The sequence below is a fragment of the Rhipicephalus microplus genome, chromosome 2 (genome assembly GCF_043290135.1).
Source record: "Rhipicephalus microplus isolate Deutch F79 chromosome 2, USDA_Rmic, whole genome shotgun sequence".
Classification (NCBI taxonomy): Eukaryota; Metazoa; Arthropoda; class Arachnida; order Ixodida; family Ixodidae; genus Rhipicephalus; species Rhipicephalus microplus.
Window position 1 is genome coordinate 161,109,335 of NC_134701.1, and position 13,349 is coordinate 161,122,683.

The window sequence follows — 13,349 nt, forward strand, 5'->3', positions numbered from 1 at the left end:
GACTACGAAGTTACACATTATCGTATCTAGCTGTTTATACACCATCAGTAGCTTATTTTTTTCCCCATGAAGAGCAGTCAGCGCACTTCGTCAACAATTTTTTGCCGAATTTCTTGTTCGCACAAGGTGAAGCGCACCTTCGCCTCCAACATTAATATTGCAAGTACACGAATAGCGCGTTCAGGTGCGTCAAGGCCACGCACGGCGCACAGAAGTGTGTTGTGCGTCAAACATGGTTGTTGAAGTCCTCGTGCGAAATCTTTTACAAAATGCCCTTAATTTTCTGCTCCTTTGCGAGTTCTAAAGGGCAAGCGCAATCGAAATAAAAATTCATTCTGTGCTTGTTTAGTGGTTGTTTCATGCCGATATACTTTTATAATCATAGTGATGGCTTCATTGCTTCCATGTGCCTTGCGCGGGATCCCCACAATCGAGCCAAGTAGGTTAACGTTACGTCTTCATGCAGGTGTCAATAATGACTGGTATATTGTATACCAATGCCGTTCGCTTCGCTAATGAAGTATCTTGCTTTGTTGCACTGCTCCAGTAATTAACCGCCACTATAGACGTGCGGGATTGGTTTAGTTTGCGTAGTATCAAGTTTGAAACGATTGGCATATTTAATAGCCCACTGTTGTTAGTGTAACCACATCGCCTTCGCCTTTTTCACCGATACGCCAGTGCAACTTCAGGTGTTGTTCGCGCCGTGTATAAACGCGTGGGTTTCCCATAAGTTGTCTAGCAAATGGGTTGTTTAATGCTTCCAACTCGTTATAAAAGTCCCAGCCGTATAAGTCATGAAAACTTGTTGGTATGGCTTCATGACTACGAAACAGCGCGAAAAATGGCGACGCAGAGAGGACAGGCAGGTCATTTGAAAACCGCATACCTGTGTTCGTGTTATATAAACGCATTGTTGGTATATAGTCGGCGCTTGGTCTTGTCATTTCTTTTTGTCATCATTTCATGTGCTGTTTCGCTGTCATGAATCCAGCCAAACTTGCTGCATGCGAACATAATTTGTTCAACAGAAATGACCGAACTTTTTCGAACCAAATTCCTATTCGTTTTCATGCCTATACCAAGATAATTAAAGCGCATGGTGAATTATTTTTGTTTAGGGCATATGACTTGCGTTCCTTCATCCTGAATTGCTAATTGAGACTGTGCACGAAATCGTTGCTTTTGCATGAACTGCACACCATGATCTTTCAAATAAGGCCCAAACTCGTGTTATTTTTTTCAACTAGTGGTCAGATCAACGTGAAAACTTCGCTGCGTGTTAATGCTATAGCTGTGTATGGAGAAGCCAACGTGAACGATAATTGATAACACCGTACCAAAGATTGACTTGCTGCAGCTTGCGGATAAGAAAGTCGCTTCGCCGAGCCACGTATTTGCTGTGACACTGTTGTGTTCTTATCGTATGTAAAGCTGATACAGCGTCATTTCGAGGCGGAAGTTCTCGCATCACGCGCGTCGCATTGATGTGTGGCGAGCGGCTACTCAAAGCTGTGTCGCTATCGCCCCATATCAGTGCTGCTTCTTGTGGTCGCGGCTTTCCGCTTCTTCGCAGACATCCGCCGCTCTTCGTGTTGCGTATGCACGACTGTTTCTTCCCAAGATTCAAACAAGAGCAGAAGCCTAACTACTGTGTGCGCCACACGTCAGAGACCATATTCACCGCATCCCGTGATGCCCTCAATACCTGACCGAAAGGTTACTAAAGTGCATCATACATCACCTGGACGTTGGTAACAACTTCAATAAAAACCCCAAGCAAATTCATGCACCGTGCCTGTAGGCCACCCCCGAGGAGTTCCCCCTCGCTGACTCACGGGCTTGCTGGATGGTCCACAGTTGATCCTGGTGGAGATGTCCACGCGTATTGCCGACACTTTTGGGAGGAAAATATTTTAGGTGTTTGGGAACTTTTAGACCACGCACAATGACGTTTAATGTGCCTGATAAGGTTTCTATAAGCGAGACATGTTTCGAGGCCCATCTTTAAAGCAAGTGCTACTTTATAAAAACTTTCGCAGGCCATCGTACACTCGTGACAGTGTCTACAGTGAATCATTGTACCGTACCATAGTGAACTGTCATCAAACCTTTCTCTTCTTCTTTTTCTCCCTTTTCTCCTTAGTGCTGTGAACAGTAGTAGACGAGGTACTGCAGCTTTTGAGGCCGATCTCTCTCCATTTCTTCATTAAACGACTTCGGGCGGTTCCACGCGCTTGCCGCACACCGCAACACACGTGTTGGGACCCCTGCCGCACGCAAGCGGGGGTCAGCCAATTGGCGACGCTCTTTCACCCTCCGCTAGGGTGCGGCAGGTAGGCCGGCACGTGCGTTGTGGCTGTGCGGCTATCGCATAGAACGGCCCTTCCTCTTCTTCGCCGTGCTGCTCAGCAAGATATATATAAATCATAAAGGGTGTTTATACGAAGACATTCAGTTATACCATTGCAATATTTTGCGTTGCTTACATTGTTGGTGGAATAGAGATTACGGGGCTCTGCTGCTGACCGGTAGATGGCGGGCTCCATCCCGGCTGCGGCGATTGCATTTTGATGGAGGCGAAACGGTAAAAGCCCGTGGGTGGTACGATGTCAGTGCTTGTTAAAGAACACCAGGTGGTCTAAATTTTCTGGAGCCCCCCATCTACCCCCCCATCGTACCTAATGATCATGTTTTGGTTTTGTACGCACAACCACAGATATTCTTGTTATTACTATCGTCGAGACAGTTAGGCGCGTAAAATACTACGAGGTGCGTCATCGAATGTGCGAAAGATGTATACAATTCATACGCTGCTTGACTAGCTCGACAACAAAACACAGAAAAAGTGAGAGCTATTACGAGTTCGTATGGATGTAGAATACGTAAATACGTACATATTGTAAATTACAAAAAAAAATATCAGTAAGATAAAATGAAATGCTAATGTTCAAATGAAAAAAAATGTTTTCCGTGAGAGCGTAAACGTTTTAAAGCTTTTATTTCGAGAAGAGTCTGAAGAGGTGAACAGAATAAGAGACCATATACCGAATTTGGTATTACGGGACATGAATGGATGACGAAGGGATGTGACTGGTGCAAACATGATAATCATGAGATGCGTGCCATGTAAGAACATGACAACGTCCTACGCTCATGATGCGCTCGCGGTCGTATCGCTAGCTTTAAATGTACCAAACTCGGTATTACGCGACGCGAACGGACGACTAGGTAAATGACACATCCAAACATGATAGTGACGACATGCGTGCCATGTAACAACATGACTACATGTCACACTCATGATGCGCTCGCGGCCGTTTCGCTAGCTTCACATATGCCAAATTTGGTATTACGTCACGTTAATGGATGGCGAAGGTATGCGACTGGTGCAAACATGATAATTCTGAGATGCGAGCCATGTAAGAATATCACTACGTGCCACACTCAAGGCGCCAAAACACTTCGATGTGGCGCAGCGCGCGTGCGTGCCGGTGTTCGTTTCGTGGCGTCACGCCGGTGATGCTACGCCATTCGCCGATCTGCAGGCGCACGCCGCGCTGCGTTGCTTTGACGCATGCGCAGCTGTGCACGCCCAGCATCCTTCCCGTAACGAAGATGAGCAGACTCAGTGCTGGCAGGCAACGTCGTCGGCGCAAAATGCAGCGTGGCGCATTTCGCGCCGATTGCCGGGGTTCGCCGACAGACGCTGGTCGCGCCTAGCGTCAGAATATGGAGTGCTCGCGTTTTGCTAGCGTAGCGTCGCTGCGCCCAGCGTGCGCGCGCATAAACGTGACGTGCACTCGCCGCCGTTTCGCTAGCTTCACATATACCAAGTTTGGTATTGCAGGACGTGAATGCACGACAAAGGTATGTAACACGTCCAAACATGATAATCATGATATTCGTGTCATGTAAAACATGACTACATGCTACGCTCATAGCGTGCTCGCGGCCGTTTCGCTATAGCTGCACATAGGCCAAATTTGATATCATGTGACGTGAATAGATGACGGAGGTAAATGGCACGTCAAACGTGATAATCATGACAATAAAGTCATGTGTGGCATAATTTCTTTGTGCCTCCTACTGTTGTGCCGATATTAGACACATATCAACCTTCCTCAATCGTGTTTCGCATATCAACGCCTCCCACTGTACGTGGGATCTGCCTTTTTTTTTTTTTGCTAAACACACGAGCCTTTTGTCCATGTGACCTCATCAAGTGTGAGGCCCACGGGACGGCTTTCAGCTCTCCCCTAGGTGATTAGCAAGTACTCTTAACTGTTAACAACTTTTAAATGCGAATGCACTAATTCGAAGGCATTCGGCGTTGTCCGCAGTGGTGTCCGCGCACCGGTAGGTGTTATCCCTTCACGATCACTCCCTCTCCCACAGCAACAGCTCCGGGCGCGCGCGCTTATCCTTGCCCCCTAGCAACCGGAGCATGTCGTACATGAGGTGCAGTGCTTCGCAGCTCTTTTTCTCCCCGTTCGCTCTCTCTCCTCCCTGCGCCCCACTTTCCCCGTCCGTTCGCGCCTCACTCTCGACCGTTCGCTGGCTGGGCGCCTCTCAAGAACATTCTGAAATGTGTGCTCGAGACGCCGCTGTGAAACGGCAACGCCGAGCCGAGAATGCTAGCGCCACACTCTCCCGTCCGCTGGCTCCTCACTCTCAACCGTTCGCTGGCTTGAGCGCCTCTCAAGGCAATGGCAGAAGTCGGCGAAGGTGAATCTCTCACGGCAACGGTACCCTCTCTCGGCACACGAAATGCAATCCGATTTCCTCACGATCCGTTTCGGGGAGGTGGGGGCATTTTTTTTCTAATTACACACCTTTTTGTCAATGTTGAACACGAAAAAGTAGAACTCATTTTTCAACAGACATGGTGCTAAGCAGGGCCTGTTGAGTTGCTGTCCATGCCTTCATTTGTAACCAGTTGTGTTTCATTGCATCTGTTGTGTAGTTGTACCGTTAAATTCATTGTATCATGATATCCCATTAACTTATTTTGTACATGCATGACACGTATTCCATTTATATTAGAGTAATTATGTGTTCCCTACAACAAAGTGTATGTACAACATGTGTGTGTGTCCCTTATTACAGCATTATGACTTTCTTGTTTTTTTTGTACCTAATGTAAATAATCTTTTTCTAAAAATTACAAGAGATAGTAATGAGTGTTATTTCAGCGACAAACTAAAGGCCGAGCATTTCAACCGCTTGCGCGAGCAGCCGACGCTGTTTTTCGCCATCGGCGCCGGTTCAGTCAAGCCAAGTGGTGATCGAAAGAGAAAGAAGGTGGTAAAAGCTGGATATCTGAGCAATCTAGCTTTTACACTCCCCCTTCTGAACTATAAAAGCCGAGCCATGTGCAGCGTTTATACCTGCCCAGATTTTTGTTTACACGAGTTACTGGATAGCCGAAAGAGGTCGCTTACAACGTACGAATATAAACATGTTCTGCCCGAAGTACCATGGCTCGCCTGTCGCATACATGTGCACAATATATTCATACGCTTAGTGGTTGCATTTTTTTGTTTATTTCTTAATAATGCTGTTAACCCTCTTAAGGTCGCTAAAGGGGTGGACATACAATCACAGGTATAGCCAGCGTCTCCTCTATTTTTTTTTTTTCACTGCCTGGGTGAGCGCCCTCCTCAGGCCGTCAAGCGCGTGCTTTAGTAACCATGTGATCTGCCAGTCTCAGTATGTCGTCCATGGCCATGGCCAGGAATTTTTTTTAGGGGAATGTTTATGCGTCGACTTGCTAACCTTGGGGTCGATGTGGAAGAGTGTAAAAAGTTTAGTTTCTATCGAAATGTTGAAGCACACAAAAATGTGAAGGGTGTCAGAACCCCCTCACCCCCCTCACCTTGCCCCTAGTTACGGCCCTGCTATGCCTTGTTTTGTGTTGTTGTGTTTCTCTTAATTTGGTGGATAAATAAACGAACTCGCAGGTTCACTAGTGCATTTACCAAAGACGGCTAGACAGAGAAAGTGATTTTTTTTCCCCTTTAGGCCACTGTATTGACTGTCCCCTTCACCACTCCGAGAGCTCTTTGCACTAAGCGCCATAGTTTTCCACTTACTCAGTCATCGGAGGCATCAAAAGCTTCTTGCCGCTCACCTGATTTTACACAGCTTCCGTGATCGATTCACCTTTGAACAAGTGCCGATGTCATGCGATGACGTCATATTTTTCGGTAGGGATTGACTCCATAGTGACTTCATCACGCGGTGGTGATTTTTCGCATCACTATAGTGTTGACACCGATAGTGAATTTTCGCGTTCGCCGAGACATTTAAGGCTCTCGCATTCGATTCTCTTTCCTCCGCTTCAGTGGGACGGTGGTTAGAGTGCTCAGCTGGTAACCCAAAGGTCGCGGTTTCGATCCCGGCCCAGGCGGTCGTATTTCGGTGGCAGCGAAATGCTACAGGCCCTTGTACTGTCCGATGCCAGGGCACGTTAAAGAACCCCAAATGGTCGAAACTACCGCGGGGTCCTCCAATACGGCGTCTCTCATAATCGTTTCGTGGCTTTGGGACGTACAACCCCCGCTATTATAGTAATTATTCTTAATTTTCTCCTGCCTCCATATATGTGGTTTAACGGGCCAGAACCACGATATAATTATGACGCGCGTCATAGGGGAAGCTCCGGAAGTTTTGACCATCTGTCGTTCTTTAACGCGTGCTGACATCGCAGTGTATGTACACGAGCCACTAGCATATCGCCTTCATCGAAATGAGACCACCACGGCCAGGATCAAGACCATAAATTTCGGCTCAGTAGCCGAGCACTTGACCACAGCCCCACCGTGGCTGACTAAAATCAGATAAGGTCATGCAAGATTGGTTGCATAGAAGACGACCGGAAGAGGCCATCCTCCTTCAGTGACGTAAACGCTGGATGAGAATAACAATGACACGGTAACTTTCCTTCATATCAGTCACAGAATGAGATAGTGGACGGACGATCCAGGGATAAATGTAAAGGCACCCACGGCGGCCGAGTTCCGTTCTTCGTCCGACTCAATCGGTCATTTGATTCAGCGTGAACTGTCCACCGTCGTGCACGCATTGTGTTTCCACCACTTGTACACCTCCAGGGTGCGCCGTGTCTCCGCAGGTGGTGGCGGCGCGTGCAGCATGGCACACAGCCGGCACCAGAAGTACGTGTTCACGAACTCCCCGGTGCCTTTCCACTCGAAGTACTGGTTGTACAGCGAATGGTTGCTGCTGAGATGGCGAAGGTACTCGGCCAGCTCCTTGGGAGACGCGAAGTCGTCCACGTGGATGTACGAGTGGTACGGAGCCGCGGCCCGGTACTCCTCGCGGGAGGCGCCCATCACCACGGGGACGACGTTACGTCTACACAGAAAAATATGTGAGACAGACAGACAGACAGGCATATAGATAGATAGATAGATAGATAGATAGATAGATAGATAGATAGATAGATAGATAGATAGATATATAGATATATAGATAGATAGATAGATAGATAGATAGATAGATAGATAGATAGATAGATAGATAGATAGATAGATAGATAGATAGATAGATAGATAGATAGATAGATAGATAGATAGATAGACAGACAAGGAGCCGAACAGAAATAGGCTGTGTACCTCTTATAATGAGTATTACGAAAGACTGTAATACAAAGTCTGGGTTCGCAGTATTCCTTGTGATATGGATGCGTCATCACACCCTCGTCTTGCGAAACAGAAAGCCATAGCCTCCAATTAACCCAAGTTGTTTCAAAGAACGAGGCCTAGTTATTTCTGCGATATTGCTGTTCGACGTCATCGCTTCTCGCGCGTGAAAGGCTAACTCGAGCGAGACCCGGCAAAGGGCACGTACTTGAGGGCGTTGAAGAACTTCTCGGTGATGTAGTCCTTGCAGTTGGCGTTCTCGAAGGAGAGATAGAAGAAGTAATCCCTATCCAGCAACTCACCGCACCTCTTGCCTTGTGACCGCGGGCACTCATGGGGTCCGCATGCGCCATAGATGTCTACCTGTTGGTAATGAAGAGGGATAAAGATCTATTAGGTTTCTGCGAAAATCATAGGAAGAAATCTGGCGAAAGACCAGACAGTATGTACCTCGTGACGTATGAAAATATGACGAGAATATGACGCACTCCGGAGTAATAGGAAACGACAGAGTAGCTAGACCACCTCGCTCGAGAATATCGCATGTGATCGATAGAACGCACTTCCGCTAAACCCCCCATTAGAGTGAAAGATATCTTAAATGCATAAAGACGCGGGTGGTAGGTGGTAAGAAACATTTATTTTAGAAAAAGTTTACTAGGGAGTGCCGACGTGGCCCATCGGCGTGCTAGAGTGGCAAGACCCTATTCCGGGACGCCAGTGGAGCTGGAAGCTGCCCGTGCGCGCTCCACCAAGGAGCGTTGTGCAGCCAAGGTAGAGCAGCCGAGCAGGTGCTCCTCCCAAGCCTCTCTAGTTGGGATAGGAAAAGGGGATGAGAAAGGGACGGGATTAACTGGGCACGATGCTACGACGTGATATGTGTCGGCGAGCACATGACAGGTCGAGCAGGTGCCATTGATTTCCGGCAAAAAGTGCCTGGCGACCGCCGGACTGATAAAGGTGTTCGTCTGCAGGCGGCGTAGCAGTCGTTCGTCCGCTTTCTCCAAACCGCGTGCGGGGTCCGGGTAGAGGCGGCGCGAAGCCCGGTAATAAGCCAAAATTTCGCGAAAGCGCGTCAGGTTGGTATTGCCAGATTCCGTCTCGGGACATGGAGGGGCAACGGCCCGGACAGGAGAAGCGCGGGCAGCGGCATTTGCCGCCTCGTTGCCGGGCAGGCCCGAGTGGCCTGGGGTCCACACTATACGAATGGGATGAGGGTTAAAGCGCCAAGAGGCTGCCTGTAGTAGGCTAGCCGCCAGCGGAGCAATGGAACCCTGAAGGTACTGAGAACAGGCCGAGCGCGAGTCCGTCAGGATGGTGCGTGAGGCAGGGTGAGAGGCGGCCAAAGCTATGGCAACCTCTTCAGCGTGCGTTACTGTGTCTGCTCGAAAGGAGAGGCCATCTACGTGTTTGCCCTCTGTAATCACGGCAGCCGCGAAGTGACCCGAGGGGGAGGGACCCGAGACGTCCACGTAGAAAACACCAGGACGATCGGAGTGTCGCGTATGAAGGGCCGCGGCGCGTGCTAGTCTACGGCCAGGATGGAGGTCGGTGTTCATATTACGGGGTAGAGGTTCCACCCATAGCTTTTGACGCCAGAGCTCTGGTACCGGCTGCAGAGGGTCTTGGTCAGATATCGGGTTAAGGCCAAGTCTGTGTAGAAGACGGCGCCCTGAAGGCGTCTGCGACAGTCGATTGATTTGGTTAACGCGATGAGCTTCGCGCATCTCTGCAAAGGTGTTGTGTACCCCCAGAGCCGTGAATCGGCTGTTGGAAGTTGCAATAGGTAGGTCCAGAGCGCGTTTGTATACTGAACGAAGAAGGACGTCCAGCTGGTGCTCGTGTCGACGACGCAGGCGAAGGTAAGGCAAGGCGTAGAGGACGCGACTGGTCACAAACGCGTGGGCCAATCGGAGGGACTGAGACCCGCGGAGGCCGCCGCGCTTGGTAGAAACTCGCCGTATCATGCGGCTCACCTGTTCGCTGGTGCGTCTGAGGCCTGCTATTGTGCCCTTTGGATCCAAAGACGATGTGAGGTGAAGGCCAAGAACCCTAATATTTTGCACTGACGGGACGGGCCCGGACGGAAGAAAAATTTGAGGCGGCGGTAGCGGAGAGACTGAAAGAAGAGCCGATTTAGCTGGAGAGCACTCCAGGCCACATGAGCCTGCGTAGGTGTCCACCAGAAAGCAGCCTTTTGCAGGCGTTCTTCGATTTGCGCTAAAGAGCCGGTGTTGGTCCAGATTGTGATATCGTCCGCATATAGTGCGTGTTGTATTCCCTCGACCTCGCTTAGAAGAGAGGGGAGGTTCATCATCGCCAGGTTAAAAAGCAGAGGAGACAGGACTGCCCCTTGAGGTGTACCCCGCGTGCCTAATAAGTACGGGCCATGTTCGGTAGAATTAAGGCGAATGAAGGCGGTGCGATGTGATAGAAAGGCGCGAATGTAGTTGAAAGTCTTCTGCCCGCAGTTTGTGGTAGACAGGTTAGTGAGTATAGTGCTGTGTTTAACGTTGTCGAAAGCCCCGCGGAGATCAAGAGCGAGCACGGCTTTATCGTTATGGCGCATAGTAGTCGGCTCTATGATATCGTGTTGAAGCTGGAGCAGGACGTCCTGCGCCGACAGATGCGGGCGAAAGCCAAACATCGTGTCGGCAAAGGTGCTCCTGGCCTCCAAGTAGGCTGAAAGGCGTTCGCGAACCATGGTTTCCATGAGTTTGCCTGCGCAAGACGTAAGTGAGATGGGTCTCAGTGCCTCAATACTAATGGACTTTGCCGATTTGGGAATGAATGTCACGACCGATGTGGTCCATTCCGTTGGAAGCGGAGAACCGTCCCATATCGAATTTATAAGCTGGAGTAGCGAGAGGTGTGCTTGGTCGGGAAGATTTGCCAGGAGCGATACTGTGATTCCGTCGCGTCCAGGGGCCGTGCCCCGTCGCATTTTCGTGAGTGCAAATCGTAAATCAGAAAGCGTGTATGGGGCGTCGAGGTCGGTGTTAGGGGCGCCGGAATACGTATATGCTGGGCCTGCGGGATCAATTGTGCGGCAGATGTAGCGGTCACAAAGTTCTCGCGCGAGTTCATCCGTAGTGCCCTGAAAAGACGCGGAAGGCAATGAGCAGTGATTGTTCTTTCAATTTTAGGGGCGGAATAGGGAAGTTTATTGCGAACTGGTAACAACATTTCAGGTGAGTACAACTAACTGTCTGGTGTAACAAAAGCTTTTTAAAGCGGCACCCGTTCGTCCCTCGTAGTCATAGTCGTAGTGTGTAACAAGTGTTACATTTTGACCTCCAAGGTGATGCCGGTGAGAGATTTTTTCTGTGCGTTGTTGAACAATAAAAAATTCGCAGCGTGCGCGTTAACTAAAAGCCGAATGCTTATGTCTCTCATTCTCCATTAGCAGCCATTGGCATGTAGATTGAGCACTATCTGACAGGAAAAGGTTGCTGCGTTATACTCGCTGGGCGTAACCTCCTTGGTTTCGGAAAGGTTTAGTGAGCATTGGGCCACAGTGCCATGAATACAGTGAACTAGTATATACCATAAACTAGAGGTGGTTAAAGGTGGGAAGTAGACCCGAAGCGCAAGCCGTAAGAAAGTGTGCGTGTGCCACCTCTCGTTCAGTCCTTGAAATGTCCGCTGGATGGCGGTGCTTCTATATGGGGAATATATGATGAAAAGATGCGAGATGGTGGTACTTGGAGTGTTGATAGATGGACGAATGGACACACAGACAGATGCATGGATGGACGCATGAACGGACGCTGGGGTGGATGTGTGGACGAACGCAGGGACGAACGCAGGGACGGACGCACAAACAGACGCACGCACGGACGGGCGGGTGGACGCATGGACGGTCACACAGACGGACGCATAGACGGACGGAAGCAAGAACGAATGGACGAATGAATGTTTCGCCCCGCTCTCCATCATTCACTGCGTGGATATGCTGCCAATTTTTTTAAAGACGATAGTATTTCTTGGGATACTTCAAAACAGAAATGTTGATCTGTCTGTCTGCCTGTCTGTCACACGATTCTGCCAACTGGCCAAAGTTTAAAGCCTTTGCTGAACGCCCAGCCATCTTGAACTGGTGGCTGCGTTCATACTTGTGAACATATTCGATCATAATGCAATCACTATATACGCATATCTGAGGCGCAGCCTCTATACCTGTTAGATGGTTAGTTCGTTTACTAGAAAACACATAGATACGTAATTTTAAAGCCCGTAGTGTGTCTCACGCTGCGCAAAAAAAATGCGACGCTATGCGCAAAAAGGCACTCTACTGACAACAGGATGCTGCCACCTGGAAATGCACGTGTGTTCGGCACAAGCTCACGTTTCCCGACGCCACTGCCAGATGGCATCCATATCTTACGCAGTCATCATGGTTGCCTCGGATGAGACCAGGACTTATGTAGTATACGGCTGGAAGAAGACTATCGTATTTCGACGACATTTTTAGGCAAGTACGAGGTTGCGCCGCCATCTTTCTCCTTACATTGTGCTACACCACTGATGTTTTGAGGCTCGCGCAAACCAAATATTTCATCGTTGCAGCGCATATCACGGCGTTTCTCACGCTTATGGTTTCATTTTAAAGAGAATGTTACTAAAACGAAGTGCAGCTTCCAAAGATTGTATTTAGTTCGCTGTAGGCGAATAGTCAAACACCCCTGTTCACTATAACGAGGTTCATATGGATGATAAAGAAATCTTCCCCTTAAAAATAGGCCCTTGCGAAACGGAAGAAACAGCAGCGGATTATCTGTCCATGTTAGTGCCTGATATTAGCATATTACAGAGAGCAATAACTGACTTTGTTTCGTACCTGTACATACTCGCTTAGTTTGCGCGCATACTCGAGGCGCTTGTTGGTGGTTTCGCAGTTCGACACGAACCAGGCGGCCATCTTGGTCTTGTTCTGGGCGTAGTTGTAATCGCGTCTGATACGCTTCACTCGCGGGTCGTAGAGCACAAATTTCGAGTACGGCGTCACGATTTCCGAGTCGGCACTGCGACAGACAGAGAAATATCGAATCTGGTTAGAAGGTACCTGGAGTGTCAGCTGTCGATAAACAAGCAGGCTCCTCGGATGCACATAACTCTTCAAAGAACGAGAAATATTCTTGTGTATACATAAGGAAATACTAAAGTGAAACGATGAATTGGTGTGATAAAGTATGATTCAGCAGGAGTACGAAAAGCGTCGTTCATTTCACCACCGTGGGTTCACTCTTAAAGGCCAACTCCAGCGATATTTTGACCAAGTCAAAATAATGATGTTTCTATATTCCTGAGACACTCTTTTCCCAAGCCCATTAGCTGAGATGCTCAGGAAATGTGAAAATATATTTTAATAAGCAAAAAGGTGCGATACCAAAACTGAAACCCAACCGGGCGGCCTGTCTGCGTGTGACGTACTATTTGGTAAGAACCGGAAGCCGTATACTGGTCCTGCGGGTGCGGAGTGTCAAAACTGTGAAAACCAGACCAGTGAAGTGCTCGCCAAACACAACAGATGAAAGAAGAAAGCTTTCCCGTGATATATACACCCGTGCCAAACATTGCCGCCATCGCCTTGTGGCCATCAGAATAAACGCTGTAGCGGTCACTTCTGTCGACATGCCAAACATGACGTCACACAAACAGTGTTGCCAATAGTTCTGGCAAGCG

At 48.8% G+C, this 13,349-nt stretch overlaps 1 protein-coding gene across 3 annotated transcripts in view; it reads right to left on the bottom strand.

Moving 5' to 3' along the window:
* Nucleotides 1-6,838: 6,838 nt before the first annotated feature.
* Nucleotides 6,839-13,349, bottom strand: part of LOC119169686 (glycoprotein 3-alpha-L-fucosyltransferase A) — a 73,064-nt gene continuing 66,553 nt past the window's right edge. For all 3 annotated transcript variants that reach the window (XM_075886987.1, XM_075886986.1, XM_075886988.1), the window contains 3 exons: nt 12,505-12,688; nt 7,873-8,027; nt 6,839-7,377 (listed from right to left, as the gene is read on the bottom strand). In XM_075886987.1, coding sequence (XP_075743102.1) covers nt 7,056-7,377; nt 7,873-8,027; nt 12,505-12,688 — 661 coding nt within the window. In that variant the 3' untranslated portion in view covers nt 6,839-7,055. The remainder of the gene's footprint in view (nt 7,378-7,872; nt 8,028-12,504; nt 12,689-13,349) is intronic.